This window comes from Phasianus colchicus, chromosome 4, assembly GCF_987193195.1.
Source record: "Phasianus colchicus chromosome 4, bPhaCol1.hap1.1, whole genome shotgun sequence".
Taxonomy (NCBI): Eukaryota; Metazoa; Chordata; class Aves; order Galliformes; family Phasianidae; genus Phasianus; species Phasianus colchicus.
The window spans coordinates 71,876,031-71,894,058 of NC_143439.1; the positions used below are offsets into that span (position 1 = coordinate 71,876,031).

General features: G+C 51.6%; 1 protein-coding gene across 20 annotated transcripts in view; it reads right to left on the reverse strand.

Moving 5' to 3' along the window:
* The window catches only part of DYSF (dysferlin), a 63,980-nt gene that overhangs the window by 4,167 nt on the left and 41,785 nt on the right, over positions 1-18,028 (reverse strand). For all 20 annotated transcript variants that reach the window (XM_090139933.1, XM_090139944.1, XM_090139951.1 and 17 more), the window contains 10 exons: positions 17,117-17,287; positions 16,745-16,887; positions 14,581-14,720; positions 13,317-13,405; positions 13,021-13,116; positions 10,579-10,720; positions 4,328-4,427; positions 3,426-3,604; positions 2,683-2,792; positions 2,002-2,149 (listed from right to left, as the gene is read on the reverse strand). In XM_090139933.1, the coding sequence (XP_089996059.1) occupies positions 2,002-2,149; positions 2,683-2,792; positions 3,426-3,604; positions 4,328-4,427; positions 10,579-10,720; positions 13,021-13,116; positions 13,317-13,405; positions 14,581-14,720; positions 16,745-16,887; positions 17,117-17,287 (1,318 nt within the window). The remainder of the gene's footprint in view (positions 1-2,001; positions 2,150-2,682; positions 2,793-3,425; positions 3,605-4,327; positions 4,428-10,578; positions 10,721-13,020; positions 13,117-13,316; positions 13,406-14,580; positions 14,721-16,744; positions 16,888-17,116; positions 17,288-18,028) is intronic.

The window sequence follows — 18,028 nt, forward strand, 5'->3', positions numbered from 1 at the left end:
ACCCACGCAGCCCTGGCTCTGCTCACTCCTAGGGCACGTTGTGGACATGCATCCATTGATCCACTGAATCGTGATTCATCGAATTGTGGCATCATAGAACCGTTGTGGTTGGAGAGCACCTCCAAGACCATCAGTTCAAGTGCCAACCAATCCCCACCATGGCCACTCACAGAATCATGGTTGGAGGAGAGCTCTACGATCCCCAAGCCCAAGCCATCCCACCATGCCCACTGCCCACAGCCCTCAGTGCCACATCTCCATGGTCCTCAGACACCTCCAGGGATGGTGACCCCTGCACTCCCTGGGCAGCTGTGCCAGTGCACTGCCACTCTTTTGGAGAATAAACATCTCCTAATATCCAACCTCACCCTGCCCTGGCACAACATGAGGCCATCACCTCTCGTCCTATTCCTGCTTAGCCAAGGACCAGCTCTGAAGAGCAATGGGATGGAATGCACCCAAAAACCTGTGGTATGGGACCTCAAAGCTTCATGGCCAGCATGCAGAGCTATGACAGCGCTCCTGGCAAGCAAGGCAGGAAAGCAAGCAATGAGGGGTTGGATTTCAGTGCATTTAATCAGGGATGCCACGGTGTGCCCTGCCAACACTCAGCACGCCAGGGGCATCCTTCACAGCAAACCAGCACCAGCACGACCGCCAGATTTCGTGTTGGATGGAGGGGAAGGCAACCGAATCCCCGTGTCGATACAGAACCGGTGACCTCAAAAATCTAGGGGAAGCTGGCCAACTGCACAGACAGAAAAATTCCATTCCCTTTTCAAAAGATGACTAAAAAAACGGACCCGACCAAAACGAAATTAAATACAACAACATTTAGCCAGGAAACAGGGAAAAATCCCGAGTAATAACCAGTGTAAATCAATAGTTATAGTTTGTGAGTTTCTGCTTCTCTCAACGCTGTTTTCATCCGATGCCACTGGAATGAATGCAAAACTGCTCACAGCTGTGGGGGAACACTGAGCCCTGGGTCACAACTGCTCAGGGTTCTGCTGCTCTGCAAGGAGGGGATTCTCCACGACGGGTTGGGACGACAACACAGCACAGATCTGTTCTTGTAAGGTTATTTCCTCTTCCCCACTACTTCACACGTTGGGAATGACTTCTCCAGCAGAAGCATCCCAGCCCTTCCCAAGGACACAAATCAAACCCAAGGAGCAGAATTTGTTATGTGCTGGAAGGAGAGGCGGGTTGTTTTTCTTATCAGCCCATGAGGGAGAAGGCGTCCAAGAGCATGAATTATGGCAGTGCTGTAGGAGCAGAGGAGGATGCAAAACCCCAACCTGAGCCAAATGGGGAGGATGGGGCTCCATTATTTATTTGTTTTGTTTTGTTTCACCAGAGGAACTGACAGTGAAGCAAGAAAAAGCCACTTCCTTGATTAACGAGGTGAAAACCCTCCCCACCTCGTTTCAGACACTGTGTTGGTACAACATGCTGCAAGCCTCAACAGTGAGAAAAGGGGCTGCCTATAAACCCTATAAACCCTCCTGAACCTTAAAACAATGACATTTCTTGCCACTGCTCAGCCCTGCCATGTGGCTGTACCCCTAATTAGGCTGCGTTTTTGTTAGGGATTTTCCCACCAACGCTCAACACTTCCAACATCAAAGCTCTGTGGGAACAACCAACGAACCTCAGCAGCGTTAGACTCGAAATAAATCACAGAATCAATCACAGAATCAATGAGTCATCCAATCGTAGGGTCAACGACAGGATCATAGAACGGCTGGGTTGGGAAGGACCACAAAGCACATCCACTCCCAGCCCAAGTCATGGGCTGGGTTATGCTGCCCAGGGCCCCATCCATCGCCATGGGCACCTCCAGAGATGAAACAGAGGCACAAAGATGTGAGCAGAGAGCAGATACACGTGCTCTTTTTCTGGACCATTGTGGCCCACCAGGCCATTCTTCAAGGACCATCACACCTGGGGCACACCCCACCCCTCAGCCAATCCCAAAAGCACTCGTAGGCTTCCTACCGGGAAGGCGTAGATGAAGATGCCAAGGAAGAGCAGCAAAATGACGAGCACGATGGCCAGGATGAGCAGCCACTTGTACCGGCGCCACAGGATGTACTTCAGGGTCTTGTATGGGGAGGTGAACCACAGGAAGGAGGTCTCTGGGCGCCTGCAGACAAAGCTGGGGTCACTTCTGACTTTCACAGTGCTTTCAACCTTCCTGGATGCCCAACCCCATGAACACGCCCCGTTGAAAGAGAGAAAATCCATTCCCCTGTGTGGTCTGTGCTCCTTGGAGCTCCACCCCAGCCTTCCAGCTTTCACCCATGGAGCCAGCCCCTTGCAAACACAATCACTGAATCATAGAATCACTAAGGTTGGAAAAGACCTTTAAGATCACCAAGTCCAACCACCAACCCAACACCGCCATGCCCACTAACAGAGTCAGAGTGATTAAGGCTGGAGAAGACCTCCAAATCAATTCAACAACCAACCCATCACCACCAAGCCCATTCATAGAGTCATTAAGTTCAGAAAAGACCTCCAAGATCACCACTTCCAACCCCAACCCCGACCACTGACCACATCCCCAAGTGCCACATCTCCACACGGAAGGCCTCCCACCATCAACCCAACTTTCCAACCTTCTCCTTGAGAACCCTCTGCCCTAAATTGTTCCTTTCCCATTCCTGATGCCCTTACTTGGGGTCCTCCAGCTTGGGGTTCATGTTTGGCTCATCCCGACCCACTCCAGCTGGCCGCTCTTCATGCTCATGTTCAGCCACAATTTCCAAAGTCATTTCCAGTTTTCCCTGCATGGGTGAAACAAAAACAAGCACATAATAAGCAAAAAGCAGAGAAATGGACGTGCAATGCAAAATACTGACTGGGGGAAGGAAAAGCAGCCCAGTCACCACCTGCAGTGACCATGAGGAGCTCAATGAACATGATCTCGTGCCAACCCCTCACCTGCCCCCTGCCTGCTCCCAGCAGACACCCCTCAGCATCTCAGAAATTGGCTCCCAGGTTCAGAAAACTGACTTCAGGGTTTTTGTTGAATCACTTAATTTGCAGCTTGGCCTCACACCTCTATCAAATGGCCACCACTGACCCAAACTGGAGCCCAGAGACTCACATTTAAATATATCTGTCTGCAATGGAACCCCTTGTACCCGTCATAATAGCACTGAGAACAGCTGAGATGCAGAGTTAAATCACTTGGCACGTTCTCCAAAAACAGCAGCAAAAAAACCTACTGGAGCAAACAAGTGATTTGCATACTGCCTAACAAATCCTGGGGGAAATCCTGCTCTAGCTCGTAAAATCTGCAGCCCCAGACTTGGTTTCATGCCACACCACGAGTTCCTCCACTTGCTCAGCCCAGCCATGCCCAGCTCAATGAGTCCCCAAAGGGACAACATGAAGAGGACACCCAAGGGCCTTACTGCCAGGATCTTCTTCTCATCCTGCTCTGCAACGCAGGGCCACCAGCCCTTGACAGTTTTCTGCTCAAAGAGGGACACAAAGCGGCTGGCAGACAAGCTGTCATCTATGAGCTCTAAGGAGCACTTCTCAGCGGTCTTGGCAGGCTTGGGCATCCTGTTGAGATCCATCTGGATGGAGCCTGCAGGGAGGAATGTGGTAGGAAGACCTCTCAGGGTAACAGCTCACAGAATCACAGAACCATTCAGGTTGGAGATGACCTCAAGAATCCCCAAGCCCAATCCCAACTCATCCCACCATCTTCCCTGACCACAGCCTTCAGTGCCCCATCCCCACAGTGCTGGAGTACCTCCAAGGACGGTGAGCCCACCACCCTGGGCAGCCTGTCCTTCCCCAAGGACTGCTCCCATGAAGAAGTGCTCCCCATGGCAACCTCCTGACCTCCTTGACCTGGACAAATAGGCTCAACGTGACCCCATTTTCTAAGCCTAGCATTGGTTTTAGCATATAATGCTGCAAAGAATTCAACACTGGCAGTGATATGGAGAGGGTGACCAAGAGCTCATGAAGAGCAGAGCTAGAACTGGAGAGCACACCTTGTGAGAGTTATTTGGGCACTCAGCCTTTGTAATCAATCAAAACCAGTATCTTCATCACATAGTTCCTCAGTGAGGCTTCTGGTGTTGGACATTTATTTGGGATGGTAAAAGGAAAAAGTAGATCAACATCCAACCAAAAGAAGAATCCCATAATGCCGGAGCTTCCAGCTACACGGATGATCTACTGCATGGCTCTGCTATCTTTCCTGCTGCAGGCTTCTGTTTTGTTTTAGCTTGGCCTAAACCCGGATTTCTGAGTATGGTTAACAAGGCTTCAACCTTGTTAACAACCCCTCCTGACTTACCCAAATAGTCATCGAAGGAGAACTTGTCATTGTCCCAGATCTGGAAGATCAGCTGAGGTGCAATCTTATTTTCTGTCTTGTCCAAGCTCCAGAAGTGCTCCTAAAAATCACATCAGAAAGGAAAACAAGGCAAAACAAAGGGCTGGTTAGCAGAAGTGGGCAGAGCCTGGCGACCCTCATCTCAGAGCAATGGAGATCCCATGGGTTATCCTTGGTGATGGTCTCCTTCCCAAAGAGAGACAGCGATGCTCCCATGTGTGAGCTCCTCACTTCTCACAGTACTTCATTCACCTTTTCTGCAACCCCCCGGGTTTTTGCCCTCAGGACCCATCGATGCTAGAGCTGGATGCGTTATCCCAGTGGCTCAGCTGACAATTACATGAAGCTGCCATATCTACTCCAACATCCAACATCCGAGCTCAAGGTGAGAGCCAAGTGAGCCAGGAAAACCAGAGCCTGTGCCTCCCTGTGCCATCAGCCCTGGCACTGCGACACTCCATTTCACTCCTCATCATCTAAGATCTCTATGCCCTCCTCACTTCCACCCAATGGGATGGGATGCGTTGCGTTGTGCGATACTGATGTGTATTAAAAACCAAAAGGGACCAAAAAAAAGAGGAATGCGTCACACTCCATTGGAACATAAATATTCAAGCGAGGAGAGCGTGGGTGGAAGGAGGCACTTAAATCCCATTGGAACTGGTTTCCCTTTAAGAGATCACCCAGAAGGGTTGTATTTCAGTTTAGCTCCATTCCCTGCCTTGCTTTGGAAAACCAACACCCTTCCAACTCCACGCCAGCATTTTTGCGACGGAGCATTTTATTTATGCGTTTAAAAATATTTTATAATCCAGAAAAATAAAATAAAGGCACTGGAAACTTCCATTTCTCCCCCTCTGCTCACTGAAATGTATTAAAACGTATGTTTACTCAAGCTTGGGGGGGAAAGCCATGTATTCCCAGCTAATAATTCATCTTAAATTAAAACTGCTACAAAGGGAAAGAGCTCATGGTGATTCTTCCCTTTCCCATGTACTGGTCAGGTCCTGCTCTGCTGTTGATCACCCAGAGAAAGCCCCCAGGAGCCCCTGTACCTGCAGCCAGGTGACCTCTCTGGGGTCAGAAAGGTTCTTGTGGGGTGTGAGAGGTGGAAATATTGGTTCCCCATCTGTGCTCTGCTTGGGAGAGGATGGCACATCCTGCAGGTGCCTCCCTGTGCTAAGTCCCTGGCTCTGGGGATGACTGCACCACCTGCATCACTCAGATGTGCCCATACCCCACGAGCATCACCGTGCTTCTGCTTGGGCTGAAGCATTAATTGTTACTAATTGCACACATCAGACCTTCTCTCTGCACTGCCCATCCCCCTGGAGTAAACCCAGCAGCCAAGCAGCCCCTCCCAAAGCCAGGGGTTCTAGGTGTCCACATCCCTGTTCATTGCAGGGAGTTGGATGAGATGGCTTTTAAAAGTCCCTTCCAACTCAAACAGTTTTGTGGTTCTGTGATTGGATGTTCTCCCTGCAGGAAGATCCATTCCTGTGAGAGTCCCAATGGGGAAGAAATGGGGAGCAGGAAAAGGAGCAGGATGCTGCACCCTGGTTTGGAGCCATGGCCATCATCCACACAACACAACAGAATTAAGCCTCCCATCCTCTGGGACTGACTACACAACCATACAGGACTTTGCCTTTCCACCTTCCTATAGCAATACCCAACGTCCTGCTTGCACTCAAAGCAAACAAAACCCATCCTCTGGCCCAGCAGCCTCCTTTCTTCCTACAGCACCTCTACTGCAAAGGGCAGCACTGAGCTTCCTGGGGCTCCCTGCACAGCGTTGGCCTTCCTGGTGGAAAAAACCCACCAATGGAGGTGCTCAAGAGCAGGATGGATGGCTCTGCGTGCAGCCTGATCTGGTGGGCTCAATCAGCTCATGGAAGGGGATGCAACTGGATGGCCTTTAAGGCTCCTTCCAACTCAAACTCAAGCCATTCTATGCTTCTACGATCTTTACGGTCTCCTCTAACCCAACTCAACTCAACCCAACTCAACCCCTCCATGGTTTTATGATCTTTAAGGTCCCTTCCAACCCAACCCAACTCAACCCCTCCATGGTTCTATGATCTTCAAGATCCCTTCCAACCCAATCCAACCCAACCATTCCATGGCTCTACAGTCTTTAAGGCCCCTTCCAACCCAACCCAACTCAACCCAACCATTCCATGGTTCTTATGATCTTCAAGGTCCCTTCCAACCCAATCCAACCATTGCATGGCTCTACAGTCTTCAAGGTCCCTTCCAATCCAACCCTTCTATGGTTCTCTGATTCTGACTGTGGTTTGACTGGTTGTGACACTTCCTGTGTTCAAGAACCACGAGCTCAGGACTCACAGATCAGAGCTACATGAGCTGGAGGAGGAATCTGATGCTGGGTGAAGTTCATGGGTTTGTTTTGAGGCAGTGTGAAATCTGCCTCCGTGATTAAACCTCACTACAAAGGTTCACTATAAAAACAACCATGAGCAAGAAACTTATTTCTCAACTTTTTGCAAGCCATGGGAAGGAAGGGGGCTTGAGTTACTGTTTGAGGGTTTCTTTTGCAGTTTGGGGGAGAGAAGGATGGCTGATGAATATCGTATGGTCATGAATAATTCAGCATGGGAGGCGGGAGAGAAAAAAGTCTCATACCACTGGGAAAGTGTTGACAGGGCTGAAATTCTTCTGGGCTGCTTTTGTTCTGCAAACACAAAGTAAGGAGCAGCGCTGCGTTTTTGGGAAGGTGGGGAAGTGCTGGGCTGTGCCTGCAGGAGAGAATCAGCTCCCACAGCAACTGGAGACTCCCTCCTCCTACAGGTCCATCCTCTGAAGAGCAGAGAGATGCTGTCCCCATGGGGACACTGCATCTGTCCCCACTCCCACAGCACCCACCTGTGTGCTGTTCCCTGCACTACTTGGCTTTGTGCCTCCTTCCCAACCAGGACAGCAGCTGAGCACAACAGTCACCTGTCATCTTTGCCTGGGGGCACAGATTCTCAAATCACTCCATGCAGTGCTGTTTTCTCAGCCCCCACGTGCTGGGCCATCCCACTGCCATCATGGGACTGCCAAGCGTTGGGTCTCTCTTGGGTCTGGCAGCACTGCCAGCCCTCAGCTCTCCACTCAGCCACGTTTTGCTCACCCCTTTCCACACTGGAAAGCAAAAATCAGTGCAGGAACTTTGCTGGAATATCACAGAGGCTGTTGGTGCATGCCAGGTTGTGTTGATAGAGATTGTTGCATCACTGTGTCTGCAACACAGTGAAATACCTTATTCGTGACTATCTCGTGTAATTACATCTTCTTCCCAAAAGGGAAGAAGAAAAGGTACTTGGAGCACACTCAAAATGTTGCATTTTGGCTGCATGGTGAAAGAAATGAACACTGTGTACTTTGGGGCACAATAAAGGATGGGAAAAAGGAGAGGAACATGTCCCACGTTCCAAAGCAGCAACCCTTCTATTTGTTTCACTTTCCAAGACCAAAAAGAAGTGGAAATTTCAATCTAATGAAATATTATCTCGCTTTTCATAAAAATCAGTGCTCGGTTCTCGTGATTTCACATCAAAACCCACTGGGGCAGAGCGGCTCCTTGGTGCACACTGGGGATTTGGTGACGTGGCACTGGGGGCCATGGTCAGTAGGATGGATTGGGGTTGGATTTGGTGATCCCAGAGGTCTTCCCCCACCTCAATGACTCTGTGATTCCGTGATCCTATGGTCCCTGACACCTTGCCTCCTGCTGAGCTTTTGTGGGGATCTTTTTTGAGGTCTAGAATGAGGCGAACTCCTTTCTCAGGAGACATTTTTCTAACACTGCTACATCAACAGAAGATAGGGGTAGACAAACATCCTGAGACGGTTAAAACGTTTGGAGAAGCAAAGACAGGAGCCCATGCTTCCCATCTGTGAGCTGAACTGACACCCGCATGGTCCACAGCTCCTGCTTTCTCTTGAGGTGCATTGGGATGTGGGTGCCCCATCCCTGCAGGCATTCAAGGCCAGGCTGGATGTGGCTCTGGGCAGCCTGGGCTGCTGGTTGGTGACCTGCATATAGCAGGGGGTTGGAACTGGATGAGCACTGTGGGCTTTTGCAACCCAGGCCATTCTGTGACTCTATGAAATCCTAGAGCTGTGAAGCTGTGGAGATGAAGCTCCCCGAGCCTGGCTGCAGCAGGCAGCACCTGGATCACCCCAGGTTGGTGGGCTCTCCCCCAGCCCTGCACACTGCCATCCTCACGCTTTAGGGACGTGATTTCCCCTTGGGGTTGGGTTGGCCCATCCCCACGCTGCACCCAAAGGGAACACAAAGGAGAGCAAATTGCAGGCTGCTTTCCTCCCGCAGAGCAGCACCAGCCATGCCGGGTGCAGGTGGCTTTTAGCAGCTCAGCGTTTGCCAGCTGACCATTTTGATTTAAATTCCACTTTCCATCGCCTGCGTTTAAAGTTCGGAGCGCGGGGCTTTTACAGCAGCAGTAATGAACCCTGAGTTCAAACAGCACATGGCCAGATCAAAAAATTGCCAGAGCGGAATGCGCCCCGCAAACACAAAGCACGGCTTTTCATTCATTATTTTTTCCTTTACAGAGAGGTTTTACAAGCTGTTTATTTTCTGATACGGTGTTGGCAGACATGCGGTCGGAGGAGAATCAATATCAGCACAGTGGGATGTATTTTCTTAAACGGTTTATAGGGGGGGGTCTTTGCTTTTTCAAAGGGGGATAATTGAATGTAGTACACACTGTACTTTTGATTTGTTTAACATGAAGCGTGAAATGGGCACCGCTGTGATTCTGTCAATCACTTTAACTATCCGGCAATTCATTTTGAAGCCAGGCCTCTTTGCAGGGATCGTCTGGCTCGAGGCTGGGGTGGTGGGGGGGGGGATTCGCTCGGCATCTTCACCCCTCCCAACCCAGGCCTTGCTGGGACCCACAGAGGAAAAGCTGGGGGGGCCCCAGGTGAGCTTTGGGGACGCAGGTGGTCCCACTGCAAGGAGCTGCCGTTGAGCGCCCCACAGCCAAAGCAACTCCAGGTGGGGGTGGGAGGGCAGGGAGGGGGGCTGAGCTTTCAGGGAGGTGTCACAGAATGACCATAGGGTTATCCCTGCCATCAGCCCCAGCAATACGCCTGTTAACCTTCGGGTGATCTGGGAAGGAAATGGAAGTGAGGAGGACTCCCTCCCCCAGCGCACTCCTTGAGAGCCTTCCAGTCCTTCCATCCAACTGTTCCCTTTCTTCCTTGCAACCCCAAGCTCACAGTATCATAGAGTCACAGAATCATAGAATGGTCTGGCTTGAAAAGGACAACAGTCCTCATCCAGTTCCAACCCCCTGCTGTGTGCAGGTCACCAACCAGCAGCCCAGGCTGCCCAGAGCCACATCCAGCCTGGCCTTGAATGCCTGCAGGGATGGGGCATCCACAACAAACCCACATCTGATCACAGCATTGCACTGACATACCTAAGAAACACTAGAAGCAATGCTCAATGTTTTGGCCTCCCAGGAAGCCAAAATCACACCTGGTTTCTAATCCCCACCCGAAGAACCAGCTCTCTTTTCAGACCAGGAGCATCTTCACCTCGAACCCCAAAGCAAAGATCTCCATCTCATCTCTGCACAACAGCACATTCCAACTGCTGTTCCTCTGCATGCCCTGCTGCCGAGCATCCCTTCAAGACACTGCTCCATTCTTTTCCCCCTTTTTAGACTTTCCATGAAGTTATCATAGAATTGTTTGAGTTGGAAGGGACCTTTAATGGTCATCTAGTCCCACTCCCAGCTCATGCAGGGCGATGCCCGTTCTGCAGTGCTGGAGACCGGGACAGAGCCAGGGTTGGGTAGGCACCATCCACGTGGTTGGGAGGCTCTATCCACGTGGTTGGATAGGCTCTATCCATATGGTTGGGCAGGCTCTATCCAACCATCCCACGGGAACATCACCTCCATCTGCAGAGCAGCCCCACCGCTGAGGCCCCACACAACTCAGAACATTTTGACACTGCTGCACCAATGCTCAGCTGCCTCCATGCCAGAGGGGGGCATTGGTCTCTCCATACAATATTCTGATGTGTTCCTCTGCACATAGAAGCAAAGCTACAAAACCACACGGGGCAGACACTCTCCTCTACACAAACAATAACCTGTTGGCCACTGACTTGCATCTGGTCAGGCAGATCAGCCCAAAGAAGGCACAAACATCAGCACGGAGACACTCACCTTTTTTGCAATGCAACACATTTGCTCGGCAGGCAGATAGTCGAAGGGGAAGATGAATCTCCAGTTGAAGTTGCCTTCTCCTCCCATCGACCTGTAGTGCACATCTGTCTTCTGCTTGTTCTCCTCGTGGCCAACCAGCCAGCTGCAAAACGCAAACACAGGGCTGATGTGGTGGGATCTCTGTCCCAGGAGGTGTCCCAGAACCGTGGAGATGTGGCATTTGGGGACATGGTGGAGTGGGTTGTGGTTGGACACGGGGGATCCTGGAGGTCTTTTCCAACTTCGGCTTCTAATCTGCATTGGTGAGAGCTCCTTTTCTCTTCGCAGCCACCCCAACACACTAACACCAGTCCTCTTGATGGAGGCAACACAATGAAGAAGTAAAGGCCCATTTTTTTCCTCTATTCTCTATCAGCTTCTTGGGAATGACTCCCTGGAGATCCCAAACGACCAAGGAGCCCTTCCCCATGAAACCCTCATAGGAATTGTACTCAACGATCCTTATGGGCCCATTCCAACCTGGGAAATTCTATCATTGTATGGCTTCACCCTGCTGTGCCCAGGGTGGTCCCAGCAGCCCAGTTCCACCCCCCCAGTCCTCAACCTACCCAGGGTCAAATGAAAAGCATTCCACCACCACTGCTTTTTTCCAGCAGTGAGTTTTGCAAGTGTGAGGTTCTCATTCCGCCCTTCTTCCTCCTCCAAGAGTTTCCAGCCTTCAGCAATCAACAAAAATACAAAACAAGACAACACATCCACTCGTAGGATTCTCCCACTGAGCTCAGCACGCTTCACAGAACCATTAAGGTTGGAAAATACCACTAAAATCATCTACTCCAACCATCAATCCATCCCTACTGTGCCCCTAAATGCCACATCTACTCTCTACTTCACTTATAAGCTCTTGGTGGACCAAAGCCATCCCATTACTCAGGAAGACAGGAAGACAATGTTTAAAGATGCCAAATGATATCACATAAATCACTGTAGTGGTGCTTGGCTGAAAGAGGGCTCCAGAAGCTTCTACCCAGGCTGCTCAAAGCAGGGCTGCTTTTCTCTCCCAATATCTTGAAACATCCCAGGAAGATGAGTGAGAGCCTCCCACCTCCCACATAATCCTTCAGGTCCATCCGCTTGGAGAAAAGCTCTATTGGAAATTGGACTATGAAAGCAATACAAAAATACCCCCCACCTACAACAGCAACAATGGCTGAGATCTTTTTCAGACTGCCAATAAACACCTTCACTTAATTAAAATAAAGGGCAGGTGGCTTCTTGCACAATACCAAAGCACTTATTTCACTTCCCTCCCTAACTGGCAAGCAACAACCTACATATTTTCATAGAGCCATAAAGGTGGAAAGGACCTCTAAGATCAAGTCCAACCACCACTCATACAATCACAGCATCATTAGGGTTGGAACAGACCTCCAGGATCATCAACTCCAACTACCAACCACGACCACCATGCCCACTCAGACAACCACAGCATCATTAGGGTTGGAGTGGACCTCCAGGATCACCAACCCACGACCACCATGCCCACTCAGACGATCACAGCATCATTAGGCTTTGAAAAGACTTCTAAGATCCCCAAGGCCAACCCCAACCATCCCACCATGCCCAATGGCCACGTCCCCAAGTGCAGCATCTGAATACAAAGGCTGTATCCAGAAATGGGAACGATGCAGCCACGTGGGGAAAGACTTTAGGAAGCCAAGCAAGATTTTTTTCACTCATTTACAGCACATAAGAGTGGATGGGTCAGCAGGGGTGAGGGATCCCACCAGGCACTGCGTGCTCTCGCCTTGCCATTACCCTCTCCAAGAGCTCCCAAGCCCCGAGGTGCACGGGGAGCGTGGCTGGAGCTGATAACAACACGCCTGATGTGAATTCCAGGTAAGCAGCTCGCATTCTGGATTTACAGGAGGAAAATTAGGATTGTAAAAAAGGGATTTGCAGTCTGTTTCAAAATCCTACCTCTTCCTGTGCGTAAATCCAAAGAATGCGCAAAATAAGTAAGTCCCTTGGCTGGGACTGCACCATTTTACACGAGATAAAACATAATGGAGTCAGGCAGAGAAGGGAATGCGCCAAAGGAATTACTGCTGGTTGCCACATTTTTGTGTGTTTCAAGGTAGAAAAAAAAGGGGAATTCCAAAAAAAAAAAAAAGTCAGCTCTGCAGTGAAGCCAACCTACATACACAGAACATCCCCAGGGCTGTGCCAGGAGGGGGATGGGCAGATCCAAGCCCTGACAGCAAGGCTGCTTCCCCAGATCTCACCCTTCCATGCACAACCATCGTGAGCACCCAACTGTTGGAGGAGCCCCTTCATCCCACGGGGCGCACACTGCACTGCATGGCTGCGTCAACCCCTTCGCTGCCATATTTCAGCTTCAAGGCCAAGGCACCCAGAAGACACAGCAGTGAGCAGGCTCACCCTTTGACATAGATGTCACTCATCTTCTCCCCGGTGATGCTGAGGTCATCGAGGATGACATCCTTGGTGTTCCAGATGATGCAGCGCAAGTAGAACCTGGACGTGGGATTGAGATGAGAAAGGTGGGAACCTCAATTTAAAACCCTCCCAACGGCCTGGATGCTTAACCTGACATCTCCAAGTCCCCTCCTCTTCCACCACAAGGAGGTGCAGGAGCCACCACCACACTGATAAAGAACAAAAAGCCAACGCTGCACCAATGGACGCCACCAACTGGGAATGGAAGAACTGCTCACCTCTTGGCTTTGCGTGGTGTGATGTTGAAAGGGGGGCCAGGCTGACCCAAGGATTTTGGAAACAGGTCCACCCACATCTGTAGCTTTCCCTGGAAAGAAAAGAGGTGAAGTGTGATGAGCCTCCTGTCTGGCTGAGCTTCACTCCTCAGCAGGACCGAGCAGTGGGTGCAGGAAATACCACGTGCTCCCTGGTTTCTTCACTGAAACTACGGGTCCTCTACCAGAAAAGTCTCATTGAGTGCTGCATGAGGATTATTTTAGTGATCCTTGGGTATGTATTAATGGCCTGAGATGCATCAGAGGTCATTCTGGACTACTGAAGCTGCACTCGAGGTTTGCTCTCCGAGGCTGAAGATGTCTACAAAGAGCTGACTGAAGGGAGGTGTGTGGGAAACACAAGCAGCCCACTGGTTTTCCTGTGTCACAGCAGCTGCCCCCAGCTGAACAGCTGCTCTGTGGGTTTCTGACCATTGGATGGAGGACGGGACGAGGGGGACAGGATCTCACTCTGCCTTCACACTGCCCTTCCAGGGAGTGAGCAGCACAAACACATTCAGGACTTTCACAACCGTAATGATCCTGTGAGCAGGCATGGTGGGGATGTGTTGATGGTTGGACGTCCAACCTTAATGATCCTGTGATTCAGTGATTCTTTGTCCCCACAGCTGCCCCAGTGTGACAACAGCACGTGGCAGCTGTGAGGACAGCACAGACCCAATGGCCAGCTGACAGCAGCCACCTCCTGGCTCTAATCACGAATTTCAGCGGGTGAATTAAGGTGGAAAATTGCTAGAGCGGTTGCCAGGGCATTTATGCCTGCTGGCAGCTTCCCTCTCCCACACTGGACTGGTTAAAAATGAACCAAAAAAGGTGGTTCTGCAGAACTGGCTGCATAAACCAGCTTTGCAGTGCAGCTGGAACACGTAAGAGGGATGAGGACAAATGGTTGTGCTCACTGGGAAGAAGCATCTTTTGATCCAAATGCAAAAAAAGTACACGTGCACGTTAGTGAAATGGGCTAGGCTACCTACAGATACCTAACTCCTGATTCATTTTGGACAGAGGCCCACTTGGCTTTTGTTTGGCTAAAAACAGCCACTCTGCAATGGCACCAAGATGTCATACCTCCGACGTCTCGTTCCCACTGCACTGCCAAAGGAGCCTGCAGCATCCTTACCATTCTACAGCAACTCGAGGCTGCCCCAGCACTGGGTAGGAAGCAGGGGATGCTCCCAGCCACGTCCCAGCCCAAAGCACTGCTCACCTGCTCGATCTCTGGCTGCAGGGGGCTGTAGAGGGGCCGGGTCTCCACGTGCTCTGGCACCAGCCCTTGTTTCCGCAGTGCATGCAGGGCCAGCCGCTCCTCTGCTGGCCCCAGGTGAGGGTTGTGGGGCTTGCCATCCTCTGCCAAATGCAAACCAAGAGCAGCGTTATGCCAGGGGAGCAAGCAGCACTATCCCTCTCTTTGCAAACACTGCAAGGACCGCATTGAAGCAGAAAGATCTGGGGTTTGGTTTGGCTTGCGGTGCCTCCAAGGGTTCAACCAGCCCAGAATCACAGCAGCTGGGGTTACACCACAGCCCCACAGCCATAACCCCACGTACCCACCCCATCTCCATCCCTCTGTTTCCTTTCCTCCTCACAACTCCCAGTCCAACCCACATTGCTGCCATCACCAGCAGACGTTGCCCTGTGCATGCTCGAAGCCCTCTAAGAGAGAGGGAAGGCTCAGCTGCCTTCCTACAGCTGGGTAGGTTGGCTATCAGGAAGGATTTCTGCACGGATAGGGCATGGAAACACCATGCCCAGGGGGTGGGGGAGTCCCCATCCCTGCAGGACACGAGGATGTGGCACTTAAAGATGTGGTGCAATGGTGGATGTGCAGTGTGGGGTGATGGTTGGACTCGACAGATGGATGGGTGGATGGATGGATGGATGCATGCATGGATGGAACCCTTCCCAACTCCACAGCTCTACAGTCTAAAAGCAGCCAAGAACTTTGGCTGGGCAGTGAGATGAGCTCCTTGCAGTGTCCTCCTCTATGGGTTTGGGGTGGCAGTCAGAAAGGAGAGGATGGTGAGTCCTGGTCCCCATGCCCACTGGGACATGGCTGCCACCTCACCAGGATGGCTGCTCACAGCCACAGCACTTCAGGGCCGTGCACCTTTGAGGACCTTTGAAATGAAATGCGTTCCATAAATACTATTGCAGCTCTGCAACCTTCAGGTGATGTATCCCAGCTCCTTTCTTGGCAAGATCTTGAAGTGGTTAACTTCAGACAGATGGGCCATTTCCCAAGCAGTGGAAACCTGTGTGTGCGTGTGTGTGTGTGTGTGTGTGTGCGTGTGCATGCAGGAAAAGAAAAAGCCCCTCTCAGAAAACAACAAATGTGGGGGTTATGGAATAATGGTTCGGCTGCAGGGCTTGTAAAATCCATGCTCTCGTGTTTAATAGCCTCACTTTATACCACCAGGTTCAGATCTGACACCGCTCCACACACACAGCTGGTTTCCAGATCTCCTCGAGGTCAAGCATCAGACTTTGTTCTGTTTTTTTGAACTGATTGCCATTAAAGCAGAGGAAGGTGAAAGGCAAGGGCTGGGAGAGGGGGGAAGACCCCGCTCGCTTAACACTTCTCCAGCCCTCTCTGAAAGCCTTTCACATAACAAAAGGCTCTGAAGGAGCCCTGCCTTCCTCCTGTGTCAGCATCACAGATTTGTGCCCTGATCCCAGGGCACAGGTGGGCATCAGCCCTGGGTCGTGCTGTCCAAAGTGCAGCTCCTGGGCCCAGTTGGGGGGGTCACATCTCCACCCTGAGCCCAACCTGCCCTCCCTTCTGCCTCTGGAACCCCTGGGATGGGCACCAGTGGATGCTCAGGGAATTTCAGGCATTCACGTTTGTGGCTTTTGGGGCAAACCAAAAGAATGTCTCTGCTGCATTGGGTGGCATCTCCTTCAAGGTGTGAGCTGCAGTGCACTGGCATCGTGTGTGATATTGTCTCCCCCTAGTGACCCCAGCCCCAAATCACATGGGCTGTGATAGAACTTGGGCTAGAGCTTGCCACCAAGGGCATGATGCTCCCAGCCACCCAAGGGAAGGGTGAGGCTGTGGTTATGGTGGATTGTAGGACTACAGAATGGCCTGGGTTGCTAAGGACCACAATGACCATCAGTTCCAACCCCCTGCTGTGTGCAGGTCACCAACCAGCAGCCCAGGCTGCCCAGAGCCACATCCAGACTGGCCTTGAATGCCTGCAGGGATGGGGCATCACAGCCTCCTTGGGCAACCTGTTCCAGTGCCTCACCACCCTCTGGGCGAAAAAAATGGGAGGTTTGGGTCCAACCCTTGGATGCATTCCTAACCCCCCAACACCACCCCCTGTTCTGGGTGAAGGGAATCCACCCACAGCCCCACAGCAGCCCCATACCCAGCTCGGAGAGGATGTACTCCTGCTCCCTGAAGATGAGCCGGTCGGACGTGTAGGTGGGAGCCTTGCAGTGGTGCTGCAGGGAGAAGAGGTGGAGCAGCTGGGAGGGACGGAGCTGATCTCGCCACTGGTTGGGCCCAGAGCTGGAACCAAACAGGAGAAAGCAGCAGTTCAGCACAAGGCAAAAACCTCCAACCTCAACGAGGGGCCCACTGGTGAGAGGGGCTGTGAGTCCCATCAGAGTCAGCTGAGTGCCCAACAGCCCCCAGACCCAACCCAGCTGAAACCAGGGCACCCATCACCCCAAGGGCTGAGGAACTGCCCCAGGGTCACCTCGGCTCCACAAAACCTCAGCAGCCTGCAGATACCCACACGCAGTAGGTCTGGGGAAGCCCACAGCGTGCCCCATATTTCGACAGGAACCGGTTCTCCAGGTCAATGATGGTCTCCCCAATCTTCTCATCCTTGGATAGGAGGTCGTAGTCATAGAGCGTGACCTTCAGGTCCTTCTCCAGGGGCAGAGTGCAGCTCAACTCGAACATCCTGTGCAATGGGAACAGAGAAATCAGAGAACCACAGAATATCTCAGGTGGGAAAGGACACATAAGGATCAAAACGTCTAAATCCGGGCTCCTCACTGCAGCACCACCCGAAAATCAGACCATACATGTCCACGGGATGGGGGTCGTGCTGCTGAACCAAACCCTACACACTGCCCCACCAGGAAGGTGCCACCACTGCACATCTTTGCCCCATGGGTTGGTGTGATGGCTGGACTTGAAGGTCTTTTCCAACCTAGCTGACTCTACGACTCTATCGGCGCTGCGCTGCGCTGCCTTTGCTGGTGGAGATCCATCAAGCAACTCTGAGCAAGCTTTGCTCTTCCTTAGTCCCTCCATCTGCTAATTAGTGCAGCCACTGCAACATCCAGGGAAAAGAGCAGGCACTGAGAGCCCTCATCGCCATGGGGGGAGAATGGGGGAGAAATGACAGCTTTGGAAAACCATCTGATCTCTGAGCCCAAAGGGCATAAATCTAAAACAAGGGGACAAGCATGATGTCAGCAGGGGATGGGCCACCCCCAAAGCCTCCTCACCCTCTTCTGCTGGTCCCAAGCTCTGTATTTTGTGCTGTCTGCTCTGCCATCACTACAGCAGCCTGCATTCCAACGTAACACACAGCAAACCTTCCTCTGCCTCTTCAAATACAGGGTGACAAGAGACGAAGTACCAAAGCCCTACCAAAGCACGACATGCAATGCAAACAGAGCCATTGTTGGAGATG